This window comes from Adiantum capillus-veneris, chromosome 30 (genome assembly GCF_014529385.1).
Source record: "Adiantum capillus-veneris isolate H3 chromosome 30, ASM1452938v2, whole genome shotgun sequence".
Taxonomy (NCBI): domain Eukaryota; kingdom Viridiplantae; phylum Streptophyta; class Polypodiopsida; order Polypodiales; family Pteridaceae; genus Adiantum; species Adiantum capillus-veneris.
In genome coordinates, this window is record NC_140960.1 from 76,302,336 (window position 1) to 76,329,773 (window position 27,438).

Consider the following 27,438-nt stretch of genomic DNA (forward strand, 5'->3'; position numbering starts at 1 on the left):
TGTTCTCTTGAGCTTGCTAGTTTAGGCTTGTTGTGTGCTTGGAGCCGTTTGTGGCTCGCACACGGTGTATTGGCAAGTCCCTTGCTTCGACAGTGCGGCAAGGAGCGCACAAGGCGTTGGCCAGTGTTTTGGCCAAGGTAAACATCAAGTTTCCTACTTTCAAGGGACTCTCCTCACAAGATGCCGACGACCATGCAAGGAGGTTTGTATCTCTATGTAGAGGTTGTGGTCTTAATTGAGAAGATGCTTATTTGGTACTCTTTCCATCTACCTTGGATGGCTTAGCAGACAAGTGGTACAGTCAGTTTGCAGAGAACCATTTTGCAACTTGGACAGCTTTAAAACAACAGTTCTGTGCAGCATTCAAGCCATGTGACTACCAGGAAAAGGTTTTGGATGAGTTGGCCAACATGGTGCTCTAGCCAAAGGAGACATTTACAGAGCTCATGATTAAAACCAAGTATCTGGTTGCCAAGCTTCCTCAGCAACGAGAGGAATTTATGGTTAAGAAGTAGGTGGAGAAGGCTCTTCCCAAAACTTCCCAGCAAAAACTCCGAGAGAGTCTCCGACCTGACGCCACTCTGGAGGAGTTTGTCGCGGCTGCTACTAGGATAGAGGAAGCTAGGAAGCTTTTCACCAACTCCCCTTAGGTAGAGATTCCCTCATTGTTTTTGGAAAGTCCTTCTGATTCGTTAACTTCTTTACGTAGGGAACTGGAAGCCCTAAAGTTACGGCGAGCTCTTCAAGAGGAGAGGTCCTTCTCTCTTAGACAGGAGAAGCCTCCACATCACGAGGCATTGGAATAGATCAAGCGCAAGCTAGAAGAGCTTAAGTCTCAGCAGGAGACTAAGGCTATGGTGTGGTGTATCTCATGCCGCTCTCTAGGACACCCTCCACATGAATGCCCCCTTCGGGTTTACTGCCACTTCTATGAAAAGTCAAGACATGATGACAAGGACTGCTACTACCTCAAGGGATTGCGACAAATATAGCAAAGTCTTGGTCCTACTCTTCAACAAGGGTCATCACCTATATCCAATATGGTTTCTCCCTGTGGCCATCCATATTACATGCCACCTTTATTGATAGCCCCTCCTATACAAGGTATGCACAGCACTTTTCCCTCTCAGAGCTTTTATCATACCCATGCTCCCTCATCACCTCAATGCTTCTATGCTTCCACCTCCAAATCCATGCACCACGAGCAAGAACAACCTCGCCCTTCGACTCGCCCATTGAATAGGCCCATTTTGTGCTACAAACGTGGGGAATATGGTCATTACCAAAGCAAATGCCCTCTGCCAGAAGGGTCCCCTCCCTGTCGTCATTGCCCTGAAACAAAGGATCACTAAAGTAAGGATTGCCCTGAACTTCGTGCATCCATGGCTTCGAACCCAAGTCAAAGCCAGAATGAGCTTACCTTTCCCAAGCTCAATCTGATAGTAGTTAGCATCGTTCCTCCTCAGCCGCCCCCTTCTACCCATGTGGTTATCCCTCAAAATAAGGTGCAGTTGGTAGAGGAGCCATCGGGTGTACTCACTCGAGCCCAGAGATCCGCTCTCGATCTTAGCATTCCAGCAAGTTCAACTGCCCCACACATTCTCACAACAATGGATACCCTGCCTTCAGCTATTGACAAGCCATCCCCCAGTGCCAAGAAAGAATCCAAATCTTTGCTCTTCGATATTGATGAAGCTTTCTTAGAAGCAGTTTCGGATCTACAAAAGATCAAAGACCAGAGAAACCACTGGTAGAACAAGAAAATCTTACAACAGAGAAAATCTTGAAGAGCACTTTCCAACAAGTGTCCCTCTATAACATGCTACGGCTAGATGCAAGTTTTTGGTGACACCCTTGCTATTATTCAGTCACTTTACCCCGGAGCAAGTCCTAGCAACCATCAGATTCCTATATGATATCCAATCCCGCTGCCCCCCTCATTGATTATAGAAGCCCTCGCATGACATTGTCCGTTTTGGGTCGGAAATTCTCAAGAGTGATAGTGGATGGTGGATCTGGGATCAACCTAATGCCCGAGTTCACTATGTTAGCTCTAGGTCTATAGCCTACTCGCCCTGCTGCCTTCACATTTACATTGGCCGACAACGGATAGTCTACCTAGTGGGCATAGTGGACAATGTGCCTCTGCAGGTACAAGACTTTACTTTTAACTTGTATTTTGTTGTGGTTCGTCTTCCCCGGGTTGAGGGCGGATTTCCCTTGCTCATCGGTAGACCATGGTTGCGACACACTAAAACACTTCATAATTGGGGAAACGATGCCATGTGGATACATACTCCTCACTCCCTGATGCAACCCATTCGCCTAGAAGGAGGCATGGATCCCATCGTGCAACATAGTTCTTTGTCCCTAGCAACCAGCCTTGAATCGGAACAACCTACTCCACTGGACGGGTCAGAAGATGAGGATCTGTTGGAGTGGTTGGACACTATCAAATATATGCCTTGTTATGGAGTCTCTATTCACTCTTTGCCTGAATGTACACCCTCTTCCAATGTTTTCACAGTAACTAAACCTAATAGGCCACTCTCTCTGCTCCATGTCATTCCATCCTCACATTTCACTACCCCTCTCTCCCTCCCTACCCTCGCCCCTAGTTCCCCCTCACCAACCCTCGCCCCCCCCACCCCCCTTACCCACCCCCTCCCTTTGCCCTCGCCCCTACCCACCCAATCTCCCCCTCTCGCACCTATCTAGCTTAACCCCCTTTCCCCCTACCCACCCCTCGCCCCTGCCATACATGGCCCGAAAAGTTGAAAACTCCCTTTGCGGTTTCTCCTCACCCTCTCCCCCGGGTACTTTCACAGTGTTTAGGCTCTTGTCTTCAGCTTGAGGAGACGGAGACCTTCTGTAATTTAACAATCAAGCGGCCCTCTGGCTTTGTTTCCTTCGAGATGGAGAGCGACACAAAGGGGGAGAGCAAGTATTTTGTAATCCGATCACAACAGACTAGCAACCTGAAGAACCGCAGTGTCCTTGTGGCTTTCAAGCATTCACCTGGTTGCCATCCTGTTGTTGTTAATGCTTTTTGTTCTGCCATCACGATGGAGCTTAACCTTATTTGCGGTGTTACTCGGGCTTATGGTCATCCCTCTTTTCGAGAAGAGTGATGTTGCAGAAAGTGTTGCAAGGTTCATCTGCAAGCATGGACCAGGTCATTTTCCTCTCACCATGGTTATGGAGGATAAAGATGCGTTGGATCCAAACCAAGCATATTTCTTTCCTATGGAGCCTCATTCTGTTTTGCCAATTGGAATTCTTGGAATATGCAATCATACTGGGTTCCTACCTATTCAATGGCTTAAGGCGTTTGCAAGCACTGCAGTGTTTTTAACTCCACTTTTGAGAAATGTAAGATCATGGTTGGGCCTAGCACCTGCTTCACGAAAGATGTACGGATGCAGTACCTAGTGCTTTTCTTTCACAATTTTTTAGTATTCCTCTCACCGAGACGGTGAGCGGTCTTGTGGCGGGCAACCTGTAGTAGCGGGCTACAGTGTCACTTTCACAGGACACACAATTAGTACAATTGGTCTGGTCTGGTTCACACTGAACGGACTCTCTGGGCTAGGCAGTGACACGTGGCACGGATACGGACGGTGGTCTAGTGGACATCGTGGCCAGATCACCACCACCACTCAGTTTGGAGATAGAGTTAGATGACTAACATTTATGAGCCGTTGGTGGCTCTTTATGGTGGTCCATATGAGTAGCAGTTGTTGGGACATCAGGATCATCTTCTTCATATATGGTCCAACGTCGTCGTCTAGAGAGCGAGTCTATACACACAACACGTCTGCACCATCCCTGCACATCTAAGCGTCGTCGTCTAGGGTGAGTCTTCTGGCCTTCTTGATAATGACTAGACTCACCCTATGCCACTTGGATGCTTTGTCATGCAAGGTTACCCCCTCACTGCCTTATTGTATGCCATTGCCACTCATTTCTTATTGTTGCATTTGGATCACCCGACTTTGATTGGTTGTCTTTACAAATTACAATACCCTTTGTGAATGACTATAGGGTAGGCTTATGCTGATGAATTGTGTTCATGCTTCACAATAACTAGGATGACATGCGAGAGATTATGCAAGCATTGGATATGTTTGGGCTTGCGACAGGCCTTAAGGTCAATTTTTAAAATTCCAAACACTTGCCTCTTCATGCACGTGACTGGCATCATCTTTTGTGGCCGCATGTCATTGGAGTATCCTATTGGCTAGAAGGTAACCAATACTCAACACATGGATTGGGTTATGCAACACCTGAATGTCAAATTGCAATATTGAAAACTATCCACATGGCTGTTACTTGTTTGATTTTGTATTGTCCAGAGCATCATGATGGCATATGTCCAATTCTACTTGTCGTTGTTCCATTGGCCTCATCCTTGCCTAACATCGCTTATGTCTGATATTTGATCTCAGTTATGGCACACTAATTTTTGAAAGAAAGGGCTCTATTTGTTATCAATAGAGAAACTTTGCACTCTCAAAGCGTTTTGGGGTGCTATATAATTTGGACCTTTGTCGCCTTGCGAGGAAGGCCATAATACTACCTACTCTTGGAAAACAATCTCAGCCATGGACAATCATGATTTGCCTCACTCTGTCAGCGTGTTACCACTTCCACGTCAATAGGTCAACATGTTTTGGACCTTCACCGCCATGCTCTTGCGAGATAGGCCATGCTATTACCAGCTCTTGCACACTATATCAGCACGTTACCACTTCCGCCTTTGGTCACTCGCGCAGACTTCCCTTTGGGACAATCATGATTGCCTCACTATGTCATGTATGCCGTGGACAATCATGATTGCCTCATCAAATGAAAACAACTCATAGCTTGGTCATGCTCATGCTAGACGTATCCTACAATAAGTTTTTTTTTAAAAAAAACCATTCCTACCTAGCCACCCTTACTGGAGATATTATGTAGTCAATTTATTCCAAGAGGTCATATTCAAGACATGAAGCTCTTTGTGGAAATGTTCGTTCATGTCAATTTCTTGCATAATGTCACAAATTCCTTAAAGATGTAAACATAGGTGATCCATTTGGAGAGAGGCCCTCAAGACTTGATTTAAAAAATTGTTCTAATAGAAATGAAAAAGGATGCCCCTCTTCTGGATTTAGGCCAAACTTGGACTGTTTTCACACTCAAAAACTTTTCTAATTTTATCAGATTCCTTCAAGGAAAGCTCAGAATCTAGCTGGGACATGACAATTTTTGTCAGCTGAAAATATATTTAAAGGTCACTTTCTTGCAAATATCCTCCTAATGTCTCCATTATGGCAGCAGTATTGGAGCAACAACATAGCTACACTTGCCCAAGCAAAAGCTCCGTGCAGACTTTGCAATAGAGGGAGGCACATTGGTCCTGCAAATATATAAAATAGAAATCATACAAGAAGCATGTCATGCATATCTTAAGAGTTGTTTGTTCATCGAAGTTCATGAGCAAAATGAAAAAGAGAGCACGAGAGACTAAGAAAGTGCAATCATGGGCATCTCCAAAAGTATACACATGCATGCAAGAGAACAAAGGAGAGAGGAATAAGAATGATACGACACTAGGGGCAAAGACTACTCAACCCCACATGGGCCCCTCAATGAACTCATGTGACATTATCAATTTCACAAGAGTTAAATAATCAAGAGACAAAGAGAGAGTTTATAGACATGTCTATGGAATTAATAGCATCGAGTTATCCATATGCATCTGACATCATCCATGAGATCTTGAGATACAATCCAATAATGAAGTTTGCTTATTACCTATCAACCATACAATGAATAGTTATTATGAAAACATGATATATCAAAACAAAATCTTGAAAATTCAAACAATCTTTGTTATGCCTTAACTCACCCACATACGGCACACATACCACTAGAATAAGTTGTATGCGTCATATCTTGATATATCATGACATCATTGGTCACAATCATCACACAGTCAAAATCCATCAATATTATAACAATGTCAATATCCTATCATCGTAAATTCATCGCGTAAACCAAATCCCAAATCATCTAAATATAATCCAAATCATTTCCATAATATACTCAGGTTAATAAAACCACATTTTGAGCAATGATGGCCAACCACATGTAGTATGATTTTGTGACTGATATTCCCTAAACTGAGGAATCAACTCCAAATGGGTGTGTCGTCTAAACAAAAAATCAACATTCATGTTGCACTCAAGTTGTCTCAACTGGCAAAGCACCACCTAAACTGATATTCCCGAAAGTGACGAATCGACTCCAAATGGGTGTGTCGTCTAAACAAAGAATCAACACTCATGCTGCATTCAATTTGTCTCAATTGGCAAACCACCACCACTAACTATACACAATGAAAATTGGCGAATTTGTGTACATGTGACCAAAGGACGATTGAGGGCATAAGCTACGAAACACTTTCTATTATTTGGAATTCAAGATACGAGTAAGTTTCAATAAAGAGAGACTTACACCTATGATCATACCCATTATCCTTGATTGTCCTTGCGCATCTTACCTCAGAAGTTTATAACTAGGTCTCCAACATTTTTGAGATTAGCAATCAATCACAAAAGCAAAACTAATCATGCTCACTACTATGGAAACATTCTTAACGACGGCGTCCTTTGTCTTAAATTGTGACTATATCTTTGCAGAAAGTCAAAACAGGGATATCCCTTGTTACATGCACATGCATACTTATTGAAAGATCATCTGCTTAGCTATACTTGGGATGAAGGTAACAACACCACTAATAAATATGTTAGAAATAAATATAAGCCTTATTTTTAAAAGAAGTTTGTACTCTCAAAAGAGCGTCAATATAAAAGCAACACCAAAGAATACACTATTTAAATTAATTGTTTATATGTGGATATAAAGGCGACTTATTGATCATGTCCTCTTAGATAGACAACATCCAATAGATCTTAAAGATCTACCAAAAGAAAACAATAATTACCAAAAGATCTACCAAAAGAAAACAATAAATACCAACTGAGTAAGCTAGCTACAACTGAGTTTGTTTGAGATTATAACGTAGCCGAATGACCCAAATAAAACACCAAGTACAAAAGTATATGAAGAAATATCAAACAAATAGCCACTAACAATGGCAATTCAATAACTAAACATATATTAAATACTTATGTAAAAAAAGTTGTGTGGATGGTGGTCATTAAGAGTGAGAAACTCTTGGTGTGTAGAGGGGTTAGTTAGATGGCACTCTTAACTCTAATGGATGTGGAACAATCTGCATAGGGAAGTACAACCATGATATGCAAATAGTCAGTAATTGCATCCAGAACCAAACTTGGGTGTAATGTGGCATGCATAGGTGGGTAGGGAGTGAAGAATCCCTACAACATGGCCGGGGGAAGAGAGAGAGAGAGAGAGAGAGAGAGAGAGAGAGAGAGAGAGATTATGTTTTTTTTTTGCAAGCTACAATTGGCATAGCTCTTGGATAGCTAACAAAGATGGGGGAAAGGCTTCTCTCTCTTCTGGTCTTCTGGATCTTTGATGAAGGGTTGTTTTGTGGTGTCTTTTTTTGGGGTTCGGCTATTCACCTTGCAGATTTGGAGTCAGCTTTTAAAGACTCTCTCATGGAGTTTTCGATTGCCTATGAGTACAAATTATTGTGGTTTCTGCTGTAGCACCATCAGGTGATACCATATGATTCTTGGCATGCTTTATAAGCAGTCCTCCCTCTATCCATTCAGACCATCTGACTTTCTAGAAGAGAGCCCTTACAAAGTTATGTGGAACAGAAGATTTTAGGGTGTGCATACATGAGGGAGGGTGTCACAACATAAAGAAACACTTCATCCAAGACTCCTTAAACGAGACTGCTTCCACTACCTTTGTAGTGTGGCTAATGCTACATGCTCTCTTGCCAGACAAGCGAGGGAAGCATATCATATGAAAAAGCGCCCACGAATACACATCTATGTACAGCAGCCAGGCCAGGACTCTCATTGGAGAAGAACACCACTTTACTGACTGAGACATTTCATGATGCAGCAATAGAGGCATACCCACACACACAGCCTAATCAGAGACGCCTTTTTGGGACTATGCCTCAAAATAGTTGGTATGAAGAGGAATGTAGAGAGACGAGAGCACAACTTCAAAGGGATCTTCTCCTAGGGGTCATCAATCATGGACAGTCTGGGATAGCCGTCAAGCGCCTTGTGGGACGGAAGAAGCGAGCATTCCCAACTCAGATGGAGCGAGACTTATACTGGTTGTTCTTGAGTAGAGACTTACGAGAGGCATGGCGTTTCTTTCATGAGCACTCCCCTTCCCCAATGATTACTTCTCATGATGTGTGGGGTCAATATGCAACATCCTTATATACGGTCCTTGGACAGACACCCCTTCTAGATCCTCCTGAGCCATGCCCATCTACGAGTACCTTCATTACCATTGAGGTGGCAAAGACGGCCATTAACAGAATGAGGAACACGAGGACATATGATCATGATGGTCTAGTAGCAGAGCACTTTATATATGCTAGAGATACAAGCAACAAGACAGGCCAGTTTTAGAAGAGGCTTCTCCACTCTTGACCATATTCTGACACTCAGAGCCATCAGTGAGGGTAGGGCACATGGGAGACAAATTTATTTTAGCTTTGCAGATTTCCGCAAAGCATTTGACATGGTGCCTAGAGTTAGATTGATGAGCAGACTACAAGAGATGGGAGTGCCCAGTGAGTTGATTTGGGAAATCATATCTCTACACAGATTAGTGGTGGGACATGTACACACTCCAAAGGGGGTTATCTGATTTAGTTCATTCCACTAGTGGAGTGAAACAAGGTTGTCAATTGTCTCGTACTCTCTTTGGTGTGTATATAGATGAGGTTTTTTATTACATTGACAGAGAGGGTGACAGAGGTGCGTAGCTCGCAGGGCCATGGATTCCATTGTTGTATTATATTGATGTTATTGTGTTGATCCCCGACTCACCGGAGGGTATGCAGTGACATTTGGATGCATTACATAGCTCTATAGACGATAGTGTATTGTCTGTAAACCTAGCTTTGTAGAGGATGGTGTATTGTCTGTAAACCTTGATAAAACCAAGGTTATGGTGCTTACACCATACCATAGTGAATTAGGAGACCAACACCTACATTCACTTATGGTCAGGAAACTATACATATCTTGGGGTAGTCTTCGTTGGGCCAAAGTTTTCTTTGAAGAGAGCAACAGAGACTAGACCGACCAGAGCGTATGCGGCCTTGGGAGGAGGATGTGTTTGCAGGTTCAGTTCCAAGAATCCCGAACAAAGCTCCGGCTCTTTGATACCTTGGTAGCTTCAGCTATGCTCCCTGGGGTTCAGGTTTGGAGAACCTCTGTGGGTCAAGATGGGTGGAGAGGCCCTTGGTATCTATGATCTCTTAGCTGATTAGAGCCAAGGCCTCCGTGCCACATGAGATCATACGTACCTCGTCGTACTACCAAGTAGTTCATAATCCTGATTCCTCTCACAAACCATGTGACAAGACCCTTGCGTCTGTAAGGGTATTCCTTTCGCACAAAATGGATAATTTCCAGGGAGTCCACAAACAGTAGTCTCCTCGGCTCTGCTTGTGCTTGCACCACCGATGTTCTCAATATGGGTTTAGCTCAGTATGTGCGGTCATCTGATCTGTGGTACAAGTTAATAGGATTCATACCCAGGTCTCTTAAGGCAGTCCACGAGTACCAAATTAAACAATCAGGCGAGGAAAGGAGCAGTGTAAACAAAATGCGTCCTTTAAGGTTAGCAGCTTCCCCTGAAATTTTTATGTATGTGAAGTTAGGCTATCCATAAACAATTCAATGGAACAAGTAACCATCTTCTAAAACCCTGCCTTTCCTACAGTAGAGTCTCCTCGGCTCTGCTTGTGCTTGCACCACCGATGTTCTCAATATGGGTTTAGCTCAGTATGTGAGGTCATCTGATCTGTGGTCCAAGTTAATAGGATTCATACCCAGGTCTCTTAAGGCAGTCCATGAGTACCAAATTAAACAATCAGGCGAGGAAAGGAGCAGTGTAAACAAAATGCGTCCTTTAAGGTTAGCAGCTTCCCCTGAAATTTTTATGTATGTGAAGTTAGGCTATCCATAAACATATATACCTAGATGAATCCAGGATAAGCCCAGATTCACCCTTCAAGGAAAGTGCAAGGTATAGACCCATGGTAGTCACCCACAAGACAATATAACCATCAGCTCCATCATGCATAGTATTGACTAAATATCATGCATAGTATCCATAAACAATTCAATGGAACAAGTAACCATCTTCTAAAACCCTGCCTTTCCTACAGTAGAGTCTCCTCGGCTCTGCTTGTGCTTGCACCACCAATGTTCTCAATATGGGTTTAGCTCAGTATGTGAGGTCATCTGATCTGTGGTACAAGTTAATAGGATTCATACCCAGGTCTCTTAAGGCAGTCCACGAGTACCAAATTAAACAATCAGGCGAGGAAAGGAGCAGTGTAAACAAAATGCGTCCTTTAAGGTTAGCAGCTTCCCCTGAAATTTTTATGTATGTGAAGTTAGGCTATCCATAAACAATTCAATGGAACAAGTAACCATCTTCTAAAACCCTGTCTTAGGAAAGGCATGCATGAGTAAGGTGGCATGCAAAAACAGCAATAGAATAGCAGTAGAATTAAACTCTCTGAAAAACGAGGAAATTCACATATTGCACCCTCTTTCTTGTATGTCAATTCTAGCACTCATTGAACCTTACCTGATCCTCATGCTAAAAGATAGGAGAACTTAAAACAAGGTCCAGGCTTGATTTAGAATCAAAGGTGCATTGTAGCAAATATATGATGTGTTCAAGAATTGGAGTCAAATCAAAAGCTGTACATATTATAGCCCAGAGAAGCTATATGAGTGGACTTATGCACACCTATGCAATAAAGAAACTATTTGTATATAACCAATATATTCCTTAAAGGAAGTGTGAAAGGCAAGGTTCAGGCAAAGCTCATTTGACCATTGCTTATTCAACTGCTACAGATACCTTGCTGACAGAGTTGGAAATAACTCAAGATTTCTCGACATGTTCAAGGAATGAATCACATCCCCAACTACCAATCTCTTGACATGTTAAAAGAATGAACCACATTCCAAACTACCAGCAAAGAGTTAAGTTGAGGTATTATACTCGAGCAGTTCTGAGTTTTGATATGCACCAAACGTGATTGACGTGCTTGGCTTGAACTCATAAGGTCCCTCCTTGACACCCCAGACCTGAGAGAGCAATCTCTAACAGTAAAGATGACAAAAAGATGTAAAGATATCATCATGCTGTACACAACCGTGTTACCTGGTTTCCTTCCTCATCGTATCCTCGATCCCAAGCATGAACCTCACCATTTCGAAGGATTGAAAGTTCAGAAGTACAGTAGGCTGCTCCATTCTGTGCATCATGGCATCAATTACTAAATTCGACTCAATAAACCAAAATATTTCGAAGCCCCTATAAGCGCATGCTAACTCTACTTCAGCTTTGAAGTCCTTTCATCTCCCGAACAGAAAGATCATGACATGAAAGCTCAAGCACTGGTTTGTCAGACAAAAACAAAAAAGAAAGCAGTGGAAAAAGGTTCACAAATAAGGTAAATCAACTCATTTTCCACACACAAATGTTACATACTTGATTGAATCCAGGATAAGCCCAGATTCACCCTTTAAGGAAAGTGCAAGGTATATACTCATGGAAGTCACCCACAAGATGATATAACCATCAGCTCCATCATGCATATAGTATTGACTAAATACTAAGACATCACAGGCGGCACATACTGTCGAGAGGCCGCTATGCACCAACCAACTCCCGACTACAGTACAACTAGCCACTGAAACATGGTGACTCGCCTCAGCTGTCTGTTGTCCCACAAGTGCTCCCAAAATCCTGCCAAGAACTCGGACATGAGACCCTCCTCCTGCCACTGAATCACTCCTCGCTATCAATATGCGGCGACCCAGCCGAGCTGTGTACTAGAAGAAAGGGGTCCCTCGATGATCGACTGGAGTATAGGGATCTTGCCGAAACCACTACCCCGGGTCCCACTGCACTCGCACCAAAGGACGGCCTTCCCAAGCCCAGAGCTGCCAGTGTCGCAACTCAAGATTTGACGGGTCGAGGTCTATGACACAAGGCTAAAAGCAACACTCCGCCACCTCTGGTGCCTCAGCAGTGACTTTGTGGCGGCCCTCCCTCTGAAGAACATGGAAGAACCTGTGTATGAGCAAGCCCTGACTGAAATGAGGACCTCCAGTCACGTGAAATCCCCTATCCAACAGGGAGCGTCCGGCTCTATAGGGGTGTGCCACTCTGCATGTATAGCCTCTACAATATCCTGGCACATACTCCGCACCCCCCTCATTTCTCGCAGCTGAGTGCCCCGAATCTCCTCAGAAAGTGTCACGAACTGCTGACGTGTCAAGACATTGAAGACCCAGAGGGTTAGGGGCTCCCTAAGCTTATGGCCGAGGGGCCTAAACCCTAGTAGAAACAGAAGAAGAAGAAGGATTTACAGATCATTGCCGATTGGCCCAAGTAATAAATTGGGTTAGGATTAAGAATCCCAACCCCCAACAACTTACAGGAACCGGCCGAGGGGACCTAAAACCTTTAAACAAAGCAGAACCCACCCACCCACACACAAGAATTAGTGCAAAGGCTGATGGTGTGGCAGTTGTACGGAATTTCCACGTTTTGCGCTTGCAGCTAATGACGTGGTAGTGTTGTACACATAACCCTCTGGGCGCATGTTTTTGGACCAGTAGCTTCTTTTTATGTAAACTTCTCTTGGATGGCCAAGGGCCTTTAAAAATGTACGAAGGCCTCACTCTGGCATTCTCCCACAAGAGATGCAAAGCAGAGCCGCAAATTACGGAGCCTCAATCAGAGCGTCAAGATGCATGCACAGAGCAGCTGTGGACACAGATGCCTTGTCTTGTGACTGAGGAGACGCGCCAGAGGCTTGAGCTTCCTCTTCAGCTAGAGGAGTTACACACGGCTCTTAGAGCACTCCCCCGTGGTAGCTGTCCAGGTGAGGATGGCTTCTTACTTGGCACAGATCTCTGCAGTGCTTTTCAGTTCATCCTGCACACAAGAGAGATGCCTGACAGCATGAGTGAGGGCCTGATTTACCTCATTCCCAAGGAGGGTGGCTCCTTGGACGAGATTCGACAGTGGCGTCCCATCACCATCCTCAACTCAGCCTACAAAATTCTTGCCAAGGCTCTGAGTTTGAGGATTCAACCACTTCTAGAGAGCATTATACATGGGACACAAATAGGTTTTGTCAAGGAGCGTAGTATCCTTGACAACATCTTTACTTTTTGAAAGGCTTCTACCCTCGCGCGGCTCCATGGAGAGGATCTGGTGATTCTTCTTCTCCATTTTGAGAAGGCCTACGACAGAGTTGACTGGGACTTTTTGGAGGGCACTCTACGCAGGATGGGCTTCTCAGATGCTTGGATCAGAGGGGTGTCAGCTTTCTACAGACGGCCACACAGTCAGGTACTTTGGTCAGGAGGTAGAGGGGATCGTTTCATGCTAACACGTTCAGTCAGATAGGGCTGCCCTCTTGCCCCCTTCCTCTTTCTATTCTATGCTAAGGCGATGAGCAAGTTTTTAGTTTCACAGCAGGTTGGTTTACGTGGCTTAGAGCTCCCTATTGGGAGAGATGAGCTACTGGACGTTGAGTTTGCAGACGACTCAGCCTTGTACTTTGATGGCCAGGAGGCCAACCTTCGCAGGTGTGAGCAGGCTCTTGAGACTTTTTGTTCTGCATCAGGCGCACTGATCAACTGAGAAAGACAGTGGCTTTCTCGGATGGTAGGGCTCCTACGCCTGATTGGATACCAGGTGAGGGTTTCAAGTGGATTCCCCCAGGGACTGCAATTGGGTACTTGGACTGTCAGCTTGGTTTGGACTTGTCTCCCGAGCAACAGATTGCTCCCCTCCTCCTATCTATCAGGAGGAAGTTGTTACATTGGAGCTCCGCATGACTTTCTCTGGCAGCCTGAGTTATAGTGGCCAACCAAGTGTTGTTGGCTACTTTGTGGTACATCACTTCTTGTTGGATCTTTTTGAGTTCTTGTATCAGCCACGTAGAGAGGCTGATCAGGAACTTCCTTTGGTCAGGGCGTGACACTCAGATAGCCCGAGCCAAAGTGGCATGGCAGGTCATCATTCTTCCTTGTTCTCAGGGAGGATTGGGGATCGTAGACCCAGTACAGCAGAGCAGAGCCCTTCTTGGGAAGTTTATTGTCAGAGAACTTCTTCCAAGAGAGGAGCCCTGGAAGGAGTTCTTGCTTCAGCGGCTTAGCGCTAGGGTGCCTCAGGCAAGAGGCCCCTGGCGACCCTCGACTAGATGGATTTTCATAGAGATTCGCAGAGTTGGCTTGAGCAGGAGACTCGAGGACCGCTCCGCTATGAGTTTGCTCCGATCTTGGGAGCAACTGCGGAGAGCCCTGGAGCAACGTCAACCTACTTGCACGGAGGAGCGCCTGAGACAGCCCCTTGTTTGGAACCCCATGGTTAGCACTCAGAGAGGCCACTTGGTTGGTAGTCGGCCTCACGTTTCCTGGGGTCCCATGGTAGAGGGTCCAGCACACACTTTAGGTGACTGGCTATAGTTCTCAGGTTTGTCAGAGGAGCTTCAGGGCATTCAGATACAAGGCATGAGAGGGGTGCAAAGCATGTGTCAGGACATCTCAGAGGTAGTACAAGCTGAGTGGCTCACACCTCTCGAGTCAGCAGCGCCCAGATGGATGGGGGCCTTCACGCGACTGGAGGTTCTCATCTCAGTTTGGGCTTGCTCAGAGACTATACCCTCCCTGTTTTTCGAGCTACAGGGTGAGGGGCGTTTACACCGAGTTACAGTAGAGGCCCAACAGGTGGCAGAGTGTTATTTTCAGAGGATCTGAGTGGTGGGCATCTGTGGGAAGACTTGTGTCATGGTCCCGACCCAACAGCTCTTGAAACTAGCCACTGGAGATTGTGGGCTTGGCAGAGTTGTCCACTGGCACGAGTACAGTGGGATCCTGGAGAGTGGCTTTGGAGGGACCCTTTCTCCTCAGCAGACCATCCAAGCGTCCCTTTCTTTCAGTACACTATTCGAGTGGGACGTCACATACTGGCAGCGCAAAGAGAGGCTCATCTTGCTGCAGCACCTCATTGGCAGGAGGAGGGTCTCACAGCTGAGTTCTTGGCAGCTTTTTGGGAGAGGTTGTGGGACTCCAGACAACCGAGGCGAGTCACTTTGTTCCAGTGGCTGGTTGCACACCGAGCTATAGCAGTTGGGAGTTGGCTTGTACATAGTGGTCTCTCGGCCGCATGTGCAACTTGTGACCATCTTGTGAACAGTTAGTGTCGCCGTCTTTGGGACTGTCTTTTAGCACAGCAGGTGTGGCTTCGTGTTCTTCGGTTGATGCTAGCTCTTTCTACAGCTCGGTAATACACTTGGGGGCCAGCTGCTTGGTCCACTCTCAAGGGCCCAGCACTTCAGTTTGAGCTATCCACCACCAGCAGGATGATAGTGATGCAAGGGGGTCGACCTTCACTCCAGCCTGCTACAGAGCTTACTCCACAGGAGTGGTGCAGTGAGAGAGAGAAGTGTTGGGAGCTCATCAGCGGCCTGACACTCTGGTTCATCTGGCGGGCCTGCTGCTTCTGCATCTTCGAGGCTCGCCTTGTACCACCAGCAGAGACTGTTCGAGATCTTTGGCTAGAGCTGATCCATACTCTCAGAGGACAGTTTGAGAGACTCCAGGGTGTTGAGCGCGCGGCAGTGTGAGCAAGTGAAAGAGCACGCGAGGAAGTGTAGTGTGTGTGCAGAGAGAGGTGGCGAAAGCCAGCAGGAGAGGCAGCGCTAGCAGAACAAAGAGGGAGAGAGAGAGGGCTCACGTTTTTGGGAAAAACTCAATAAGTGAGTTTTGGGTTTTCCCACTTATATTATAAGTGAACTTTAAAAAAAGTGTCCAGGTTCATATTGAACCTGGACAAAGTATAAAAATGTACAGAAAGGGGTTATTTAGGCCTTTAACCCAACAACCTCCCACTTAAAGGCACAAATCACGCCTTTAAGTTAACCAACTCCCACCAACTGTATGCAATGCTCATGTTGAGCCTTAGCAAGACTCTTGGTGAGAACATCTGCAGGGTTATCCTGTGTGTGAATCTTAGTCAAGGTGACTAGACCATCCTCCAATACCTGTCGTATGAAGTGGTATCGCACATCAATGTGCTTTGTCCGTGCATGAAACATGGCATTCTTGGCCAAATAGACAACACTTTGGCTATCACATCCCAAGACAAGAGTACTAGCAGGCATACCAAGCTCTTTGACAAGTCTGCCCAACCATATGGCCTCTTTAGAAGCCTCAGTGGCTGAAATATATTCAGCCTCAGTAGTACTCAATGCCACAATTTTCTGCAGTCGTGAACACCAAGAGACAGCACCACCAGCAATAGCAAACACATAGCCACTAGTAGACTTCCTGGTATCCAAGTCACCTGCCATATCTGCATCACAATAGCCTTGCAACTTCAAGTCACTTTTGCCATAACAGATACACTTTGATTGTGTACCTTTCAAATATCTCAGAATGCATTTGACAGCTTCCCAATGCGCTTTGCCAGGATTCGACATGTATCGACTAACAACTCCCACCGCATGGGCAATGTCAGGACGAGTGGCAACCATAGCATACATAAGAGAACCACAAGCTGATGCATAAGGGATTCCCTTCATTGCTTTCAATGTTACCTCATCCTTTGGGCAATCTACTTTGCTAAGCTTAGTGTATGGATGTAAAGGTACTCCAAGAGGCTTAGCATCAGCCATATTAAACCTTTCAAGTACTTTAGCAATGTACTTTTCTTGAGATAAAAACAGCAATTTCAGCTTTCTATCTCTTTTAATACGCATGCCCAAGATATGCTCTGCATCACCCAAATCCTTCATAGCAAATGTTGAATTTAGCTTACGTTTCAGAGCATCAAGACTAGTCTTATGTTTCCCGGCCAGCAGCATATCATCAACATAGAGAACAAGTATGATAGGACTACCATCTTCATCCCTTTTCGTATACAAACAATGATTTGCATGGCTGCGTTTAAAGCCTTGAGACAGCATAAAAGTGTCAAACTTCTTATACCACTGCCGTGATGATTGTCTCAAACCATACAAAGCCCTTTTCAGTTTGCATACAAGTTCCTCACGTGTAGGAACTACAAAACCTTCAGGTTGTTTCATGTATATGTCCTTTTCAATGTCACCGTGCAAAAACGCTGTCTTTACATCCACTTGATTCGATTCCAAATCAAGCACCGCAACGAGAGCAAAAAGGACACGTAAAGTTGTAAGCTTTACAACGGGAGAAAAGATTTCTTGAAAATCAATTCCTTCTTTCTGTGCATATCCTTTTGCAACCATCTTGCCTTGTACTTGGGTTTTTCATCCACAATCTTAATCTTGTATACCCATTTGTTAAGAAGAGCCTTTCCCTTTAGGCAATGGCACAAGATCCCAAGTATCATTTTCATACAAGGATTTCATTTCCTCTTGCATTGCAAGCTCCCACTTACTGCTACCCCCAGCAAAAATGGTTGTATAACCCTGTGCATCCATCTGGCCAACAGACAATAGACTCTTCTTGATGCCTGGTACATACCTTACATCTTTAAGCATAAACTCTTGGCCATTGTTTAATGCGAAGCGCACAGTGCCCATTCCTTCAATGTCACAAACATGGTTATCCCCAAGGTAAACCTTGCCATACTTGCTTGCATAATAAGAAGCAAAACACTCCACAGATGGAGTCACATGAAATGAGGCACCCGAGTCTACTATCCAAGACTGTGTAAGGCCATCATTTGCACTTAGCAATGCATCAATGACATCTCTACGTGAGATAAGAATGTCTTCTGCATTTGCTACAACAAAATCTCAGGGGCATGAAGCTGCAACCAAGATCTCCTCACTGTCGGATAACTCTGTGATAACCACACTAGAGGATACATTGACAGTCTCCGAATCCTTGGAGGAGGTACCTGCTGATTTTTCCCCTTTCTTATCCTCTGTCTTCTTCTTCTCCTGTGATTCCTTCTTTCTTTCCTGCTCTTACTTGAAATACCTGCAATCTGGCTTCTTATGGCCTTTTCTGCCACACTGGTAACAAGTCACATCCTTATCCCTAGACTTGCTTTTGCTCCTGTTTTGAGTCTTGGTACCTGTATTTTGCTTCTGACTTCTGCCTCTCGCATTGTAAGCAGAGTTGCCACCTTCCCCACGACTAGACTTGCGTTTAATTTCCTCATTTAAGATGGAGCCTCGCACTCCATCATATGTGAGATTGGGGCTATTACTCAAAGAAACCACAAGCGTTTCCCAAGAGTCTGGTGAAGTCATCAACAAAAATATGGCTTTCAACTTGTCATCAAAAGGTTGAAGCCCAGTATCCTGTAGTTGACTCATAACACTGGTGAAAGCACTTAAGTGCTCAGAAGCCGACTTGGCTTCGTCAAGCATCATGTTCACCAGTTTGCGCATCGAATGCACCTGATTCACAGGGGTGGCATTCTCATAAGTGGCCTTCAACTTATGTCAAATTGCATGTGCACTGTCCAAGCCCTTTATGTCCACCAGAATGTCATCGGTCACAGCCATTTTGATGTAGGCCTTTGCCCTCTTGTTGAGCTTGGCCCAATCCTCATCCGGCATATCCTCAGGCGTTATAGCCAAAAGGGCGTCCTCACAATCCTTGAGGAACAAAATCCCTTGCATCCTGTCCTGCCAAGGTCGAAACCTGTACCGTCAAATCGCTTGATTTCCATCAAGCTCTTGGCATCAGATGACGAGGAAGTAGAGGCCATTTGGACGGATAAAAATGAAGCAGAAAGTGTCTATACAAAATCTGAAAATTTTCAGTGATCACAATGTACCGCACGTTGCATACAATGTGCTGAAAATTTCAGCAATTAACAAGTATCCCCAACGCGTACTTTGCATAAACCCACAAAAGGCGTACATAAACCTCAATTTGTGTACATAAAAACAGTCCAATGCTGAATTTTCTGCAAATTTACTGTTTTGGCGTATCAATTTGCATCAAATGGACCTGTTTTGAGTGGGAAAAGCAAGGGGCATTCACAGGAATCGATTTAGAACACCTGCGTTTTTCTGTTTTGACCTGTAATTTTCTGGTTTTTACCTGTTTTGACCTAATTTCAGCCTGTTTTAGGCTGTTTTGGGAACCCTAATCACCCTAGGTGACACCGGAAGCAAGGGGCTTCGCGATGAAAGTGAAAATTTGACGCGAGAGAAGCCTTTTGCCTACTGTCCAGCCACCTGCACAAAGCTTCTGAAACCCTAATCTGGCTCTGATACCAGTTGTTGAGCGCGCAACGGTGTGTGCAAGTGAAAGAGCACGCGAGGAAGTGCAGTGTGTGTGCAGAGAGGGGTGGCGAAAGCCAGCAGGAGAGGAAGCGCTAGCAGAACAAAGAGGGAGAGAGAGAGGGCTCACGTTTTTGGGGAAAACTCAATAAGTGAGTTTTGGGTTTTCCCACTTTTATTATAAGTGACCTTTAAAAAATGTGTCCAGGTTCAATATGAACCTGGACAAAGTATAAAAATGTACAAAAAGGGTTATTTAGGCCTTTAACCCAACACAGGGCAGCTCCGACCGCATGCGGGAGCGCAAAGAGGCTTTCATGCGACTTTGGCGTCCTAGGCCTTTTTTCACCACGGTCTAGGGTGTGCTCAAAAGACACTACAGTCCACCTGTGTGGCTTTTCCCTCCTCCCATCTCTTGATTTAGCCTCACTGTACATATGCTGGTTTTTTTTTTCATTGGGAGAGTCTCCCCATCATAATTATTGTAGCCCTCTCTTGTAGAGGTGGTTGTAGCCCTATGGACAGTTTCATTAACTAATAGAAGGATCTTTTTCTCAAAAAAAAAAAAAAAATGGTCTTGGGATATGTGCAATCCCAAGCAAGCAAAAAAAAATTGTGGTGAATGTTGAACTTTGCTCAAGATGAGTGCTCCGAACTGTGCTCAAGGGTTCCTTTTACTTACGGAAGGAAGAGCCTTCCGTTCCCTTAGTGAGAGTGCAATGGACACAAACAAAGTGAATAGACACTGTGAATGAAGGTGCTGAGACTAAGAGATAGAGAGAGAAGAATACGACACCAGAATGTTGTACAAACCCGCCTCCAAAGGCCCCACTCTCTACGGCAAGAGCGGTCTACTATTGATTGCACAAATCTCTACAATGCTTGGACTTGCCGACGATGTCGACGACGATGAGACGGGCTGAAATCTGCAAATCTTGTATCTATTGAATTCTGACTCTATGTCGGTGACGATGTCAACGACGACGCGCTGAAAACGCAGATGCTGAAATCTGCGTTTTCCGGGCTGAAACTGCAAACTTCGCGGGATCTGACCGTGTGGCGAGGATCTGGTGCGGGAAGGTGAGAAATGCGAGGTTCAGGACTTGTTCTGCTGTGTCTAACTGCTGAAAACTGAAAACGCTGGTCTTCTTGTTGGTCCTGTCTCACGAAGATCTGCAAAAACGCTGGTTGGTCCTGCTGATCCAAAAACGCTAGGCTGAATTTTGTGCTTGCGATGGAAATCTGCTAGTGCTAGGTCTGATCTGCTGTCATGCGGTGGAATCTCCTAACGCTAGAGGTGATCTGTTGTCATGCTGTGGCCAGGGCTATTCTGCAATGCAAAAAAGGTGGAGGCTGATCTTGATGCAAAAACGCTGGGCCTTTTGATGGCTGAAAACGCTAGGTTTTACCGCCGGTGGGGGATCTCGTTGAGCAGGTGCCTGTTGAACTTGAAGTTCCTGTTGCCTCTTCTACCAGAAAGTGTTAGCGCTAGGTTTCTTATGTACTTGCTTGTGAAAATTGCCCTACGCACTCTTCAATGCTCAAAATTGAATACACATTGGCCAACCAAGCATAAACGGCCATAGCTCGTAATGAGCACTTGACTAATAAATGTACATAAAATGTGCTAGATCAATGCCTACTACACAGCCTTAGTCTACAAGGTACACAAGGTACAAATCCTAAATTCCCTTATCCATAACAATATCGAACACTGCCAAAGAGTTATGATACCAATGCAATGTGTAGCGGAAGTGATTGACAGTGAATGTTGAGAATGAGTGCTCATTGCGTACCCAAGATTCTTTTTACTGAATGAGAGCGTTCCTTTTACTTCATGAGAGATGTGCAAAGACTGGAGAGAAAAGAGAGAATGATACTATGAATGAAGATTCTGTGAGTGATAGAGAGAGAGAAGACTAACACCAAATGGGGTACCAAACCTCCCTCCAAGGGCCCACCTCTCTATTGCTAGAGACGCCATGGATACTAATGGTGCTGCAGTACTCGATGCTGGTACCGCAATACCATTAGTATCCATGGCGTCTCTAGCCTACTACACAGCCTTAAGTCTACAAGGTACACAGGGTACAAATCCTAAATTCCCTTATCCATAACAATATCGAACACTGCCAAGAGTTATGATACCAATGCAATGTGCAACGGAAGTGATTGATAGTGAATGTTGAGAATGAGTGCTCATTGCGTACCCAAGATTTCTTTTACTGAATGAGAGAGTTCCTTTTACTTCATGAGAGATGTGCAAAGACTAGAGAGAAAAGAGAGAATGATATTATGAATGAAGGTTCTGTGAGTGATAGAGAGAGAGAAGACTAACACCAAATGGGGTACCAAACCCCCCTCCAAGGGCCCACCTCTCTATTGCTAGAGACGCCATGGATACTAATGGTACTATGGTACTCGATGCTGGTACTCAAGATACCGACTTATGCTTGAGAAGTGACCCCCAATGTCACTTATATATGGGATTAAAGCTGGGTTAGGCAATGCCAAATAAAATCCCACGACCTCTAAAAATGTCACTTATTAGTAATTTAATGGACTCACAACTCACTTATAAGAGATATTCACATGTAGATAAATACCTAGGTTGGATACTAATGCAATTGTATGGGAACACTTCCCAATGCCTACATGTAACAAACACTGGCTATGCTCGTGTGCAATTAGAGGATATGCAACTAATCTGAAGTGCTTGGACATGCATGTCCTGCGTACATGCTCACAAGGGTGGCAGAACACTTCCTAGGCTATCCTAAACCCTAGAAATAGGAGTTAGCTTGTCCACATACACATAGGGTTAGGTGTGCACGTGACACCTCATCAATGACATCAGTAGTGTGTTTTGTGTACTTTGCGGTACATCTCTAGCACCTCAGAATATAATATATCAGGTAACGGCAAAGGATGTACATTGAGAAGGTGGTGCGACTCAGACTCGGCTTGTGACCCAACTTCTCAACCCTCTACTACACAAGTAGTTTTCACCCTCGACTCGAGACCAATTTCTTCGACGACCAAGTAACAACCAACCATGGCGATTCATCAACAAAAGCATAATGCAAAGTAGCTTGTTTCATTTTTTGTGAAGGCATTTGGCTTTGGAGATTACTTAGGGAGTGGGATTTTCTCATACTGCTGCCACACTTCTTGTGTGATAGCTAGAGTTGCATTGCAATCACCAAAAACCCACTGTTTCATACTCAGAAGAAACACATCGAGCTTCAGTACCACTATGTTGGTGAGTGGGTTCTGGCTGGAAATCTTTCAATGAAGTATTTTCCTACAGTGGACAAGGTAGCAATTATCTTCGCGAAGGTTTCGTTCCCTGTTGGTTCACGTCTTTTAGCACTTTTGTATAGCTAATGGTTTTCCCAAGCTGGTCAGCCACTGCATTGCATGTAGAATGTATGGTCGGACATTTTAGGTTTGGTCCAGTCAATCATTTTGGGTCCAAATTTGGGTTTTCCCAGTTTTACCCACTATAAGGGTTTTTTAATTTTTAACCAACATCTGTATTTTTGGGTGCTTGCCCAACCCAACCCAACTTCCCTATATAAGGGCCTAGGGAAGGTAGTCATTCATCATGGTTTGAGTTGTAGAGCTTGCTCTCTCTCTCTCTCTCTCTCTCTCTCTCTCTCTCTCTCTCTCTCTCTCTCTCTCTCTCTCTCTCAGTTGTGCATACCCCCTCCGTTGTTTGGAATCAACTCCATAGTGCCCGCCCTGTGAACAAGAATCACCGATATTTCGCCAATGAAAATGAAACCGCAATGTCATCGCATGTTAAATAAACGATCCTTCAAATGAAAATGAAACCGCAGTGTCGTCGCATGTTGAATAAACGATCCTTCAAAGTGTCTGTGTCGTGAAGCACCAACTCAGAGAATCTCACACCGCAAGACTGTCTCAAACTCCGATGTCCCTGGGGAAGTCTTTGAAGTTATCATCTCCAAAGGAACGAACTTGGAAGGCTGGGGCCTTTATTGCAGCCAAACAAGTAGAAGCGTCCCCACCTCAACGCTCGCTTTAGACCCTTCCACCAATAACTGCCTTTTTCTCCATAAGTGTTGCAATGCCGCTTAGCTTTCAAAGCTTCCTTTTCAACATTCGGCTTTTGGTTGTTGTTGTTGCTTTTCTTCTTACCCTTCTGCTTCTTCTTCTTCTTCTTGTTGGAAGAACTGGCCAAGGAATTGGAGCCTGACCTCTTCCTCTTGGTCCAATACCATTGGGACTATCTCCTCCCAAGTATTGGTGTTCAATTGGCCACTCCTAATCAACAAAGAATAGAAATTGGTATAATGGGGAGACAATTGAGCCAAAAGCTGAATGGCCATTGCCTCCAAACTGATCCTCTTGCCCATATGAAGTATCCCCTGCTCAAGCTTCTACATCTTGTTAATATGGTCTCTCATGGATGTTTGACTGCACCTACAAAGCAATCCGCTTCATCATAGAACTCGATCCAATGCTAGTCGATCTCGCGTCCTTCATCATCGAATGTGACTAATGATAGATGGTGTACTCTTGAGAATAATGAATGATCTAATCTAGGCATTGACATGCGCCCACACAAAAGCACGTTGTGACTTTAATACCATGTCAAAGGTGCAATGGAAAAGGTGAATCGGCGGATGACGATCAAATCTACAATTGCGAGCAAGCCTCCTTTTGAACATAAGCAGTCAACGGATCTCAGATTTATCGTCGATAAAACTCCACCGAACAAGCCTCCAAACAAAGGTAGTCCACCACACGGGTCTAGGGCAGCCACAACATGTAGGGCTTGCACACAAGATGGGCAGAGAGAGAGAGAGAGAGAGAGAGAGAGAGAGAGAGAGAGAGAGAGAGAGAGAGAGAGAGAGAGAGAAATGAAAGCAAATGAAATGTTATATTAACGTCTTGAAGAGGCCAAAGTGACCTATGAGACCAAACAGTTACAATTGGTGAATCTGATACAATGTCTGAGTACAGAAAAGTACAAAGAGCTGAAAAAATTGAAGCTGAAACGAAATAGGTGGAGAGGGGTGAGGGGGTGAGGGCTGATATAATGGGTTAGTTGATCGATACACATCACTAGTGATACAAATGAGATACAAATCATCAGAGGTAGGGAGGTCAAGCTCAAATGAGATCCCTCATTGGTCTCTGCCGAATCTCATCAACATCCTCCATGGTCAATACTTTGATTGGTCGTCTCGCATGTCGAGCTATAATAATCTGAATCCTCTGTTGCCACCTCCGTCGATGATGTGAGGCCCCCCGTGGTCCTAGACGCATGGATCTGCCTAGCTCAATGACTCGATCAATCAGCGTACCTCTGGTGTGCATGGGATCTGAGATTTGTTGTAATGATTGCTCCTCTAGTTGTCCCCTGGCTCGTGTAAAGAAGTCTATGATCTCTCTCTGAGGCTGGCTCTCCCGTGATATCCTCAACAAGCTCTCTCTATGTCTGCATAGCTCTAGTAGAAACAAACCAAGACACCTGTGATCCTCGTATCTCATGACTCTAGAAAATCGTTTAAAACCCTCTCTGAACAGACAGTAGAAGCAGCTCGTATTTCATAGTACACCGGGCAGTGACATGTGTAGTGTAGCTCTCTCTGTCTCTAGGCGACATAAATATCCTAGCCTCTGCTGGCATCCCTCGAAATCGGCCAATCTCAATTTGAAGCTGATGTGAGGATGTGTGTATCTGCCCAATAGCACACCGTATCCCATGAGATAAGTGTGTATCCATGTATGCAAGCCTAGTCATCCATGTGCTCCTGGTATCTAGCTGAATCAAATCCTGACGTATGAGTCTAGTGATCTTTGTCCGTGTGAGTGATAGGGAGGGTGCATCCAAGAAGTACTGGAACGGAGGCAATCTATCCATGCAAAAACAATGTGACTAAAACCATGAAGTCATCTGCCCATACCAACATGTTGTGTCACCTTACAGTGCCAGCTGTCAGGATGACTCCAAGGCTAGCTGAGTGTATCTGTCTCTAGGGAGGTCCCATACACTGTGTATAAAGAATATTGATCTAGTCAATGCCTCGACCACAAGGGGTGGGGCGGCTAGCTTGGCTCGGATAATCTCATGTGGCACTGAGGCCTTAGCACGAATCATCCGAGAAATCATAGAGATCAGGCCTCTTCATACATCTCCAGCCATCCGTGCTGCCAGATCTGCCATGGTGGTCTACTGAGGGTCCCCATATCTGAACTCCGTAAAGCATAGCTGAAGCCACTAGAGTGTCAAATATGTAAATGTGGGTGTTGACCTCCTGACCCACTGTGATGTGGTGTTGAACACCAGAACCTTGGTTTACCCAAGGTTGACAGACAATCCACTATCATGAGAACATGTGTGCAAAGCATCCAAATGGCATTGCGTCCCCTCTGGAGAGTCAGAAATCAACACAATATCATCAGCATATAGCAACATCGGAATATATATCCCTACTAGCTGAGCACCTCTGTCTCCCTCTCGCTCTACATAGCTTGAAAACTCATCCACATACATCCCAAAAAGAGTCGGAGATAGGGGGCATTCTTGCTTCACTCCAATAGTGGAGTGGGCCATGTCAGACATACCTCAGTAGTGCGTACCTACCCTACCACTACCTTGTATAAAGCCAAGATCCCCCAAATCATCTCTGTGGGCACACCAATGTCCTGTAGACTGCGTATAAGTTTTTCTCTCGGCACTATGTCAAAAGCTTTGCGGAAATCCACAACGCTACAGTAGATCCTTGTGCCATGGTGTCACCCTCCTCAATCATAACTCCGAGTGTCAGAATCTGGTCAAGAGTGGAGAAACCTCCCTGCCCAAATGCTCGTATGCCCTTTCTCTCTACCCATTTACTTAGCTCCCTCTCAAGAATAGATGCATACAGCCTGCGACCAACCATGATGGTGAGATAATTTCCGGGAATCATGGGATTGCTTGACTTGAAAATAGGCACAATCGTGGACATACTCCAAGTCTCACGAAAACCCTCATACAAAGCTCGACTAAATATCATAGCAAGAAGCTCTACAAGCATATCTTTGGCATGGATGAAGTGCTCTGCTACCAGACCTTCATGATCATGTGCTCTCCATGTCTTCATCCCGTCCATGGCTTTCCTTACCCTCTTAGCAGTAAAGAAAGTACCTGTCTTAGGGCATGTCTCCGATGGGTCCGCCAAAGGTGGCTGCCTTGATGCTATGTGGAGAGATGTGGGATATTCCCCCCATGCCTCTGTGGAGGTGATGGCTGGTGATGGAGAATGCTCATAGAAGAGTCTTCATGCCTCGCTTGAGTCCTGACTCATAAACAACTTATACAGATCCCACTGAAACCGGCCCGTGGGGCCCGTGGGGCGGTAGGCGTTGGCTTTCACCCGAAATTCTTTACTTTAAACACACACAGAGAGAACGTGCGAACGAAACCTGCAACGGGAATTAACACTTAAGTACACACACAGCTCAGAAGCTAGAATGCTCCGAGCAAACACCAACGACCTGTAGGCCCCAAAATTAGCGTCCCTTTCGGTATTTCTTTATTCTTTAACAGAGGGAATATAACTTGTGATTTCCTACGAGCTGTCCCGCATAGTCCCGGCTGAAATACACCTTTTCTGGCCCGATTTTGGTAGCATAACTATACTAGGCGCTTCACAATCAATATCCCCACGCAATAGATGACTTTCCCGACGCATATGGACACTTTGGAAAACCTGGCGAGAATCTGCAGCACGCTGAATTCTCTGTTTTCTGCCCCGAAAATGCGCCAGATCACCTCTACAACGGTCCTCTCGCATCCCCGGACCTCCTGGGGGTATTAGGACCGTTTAGGGCCGAAATCCTAAACCTGCAAAATTACACAGCAGGCTGTAATTCCCTGTTTTGGGCTCCGTTTCGCGTGCCAGTCACATCCGTAGCAAGTCCTCGAGCTCCCGCACCTGTAGGGCTACTTGCCCTTTGAATCGGACGAGATTTCT

At 45.0% G+C, this 27,438-nt stretch overlaps 1 protein-coding gene and 1 pseudogene across 4 annotated transcripts in view; one reads left to right on the plus strand and one right to left on the minus strand.

Moving 5' to 3' along the window:
- The first annotated feature begins 2,915 nt into the window (after nt 1-2,915).
- On the plus strand, nt 2,916-3,432 carry LOC147418236 (diacylglycerol O-acyltransferase 2D pseudogene; annotated as a pseudogene).
- A 1,863-nt stretch (nt 3,433-5,295) lies between these two features.
- LOC147418237 (chromophore lyase CRL, chloroplastic-like) overlaps nt 5,296-27,438 on the minus strand; it is a 57,730-nt gene continuing 35,587 nt past the window's right edge. Inside the window, exons 8-10 of one of the 4 annotated variants that reach the window (XM_086507485.1) lie at nt 11,362-11,454; nt 11,200-11,285; nt 5,296-5,401 (exon numbers count right to left, since the gene is read on the minus strand). In XM_086507485.1, coding sequence (XP_086363611.1) covers nt 5,311-5,401; nt 11,200-11,285; nt 11,362-11,454 — 270 coding nt within the window. In that variant the 3' untranslated portion in view covers nt 5,296-5,310. Of the gene's footprint in view, nt 5,402-5,608; nt 5,800-10,232; nt 10,557-10,801; nt 11,286-11,361; nt 11,455-27,438 lie in introns of those variants that run through there. The other 3 variants (XM_086507488.1, XM_086507487.1, XM_086507486.1) reach the window with 3 other exon arrangements.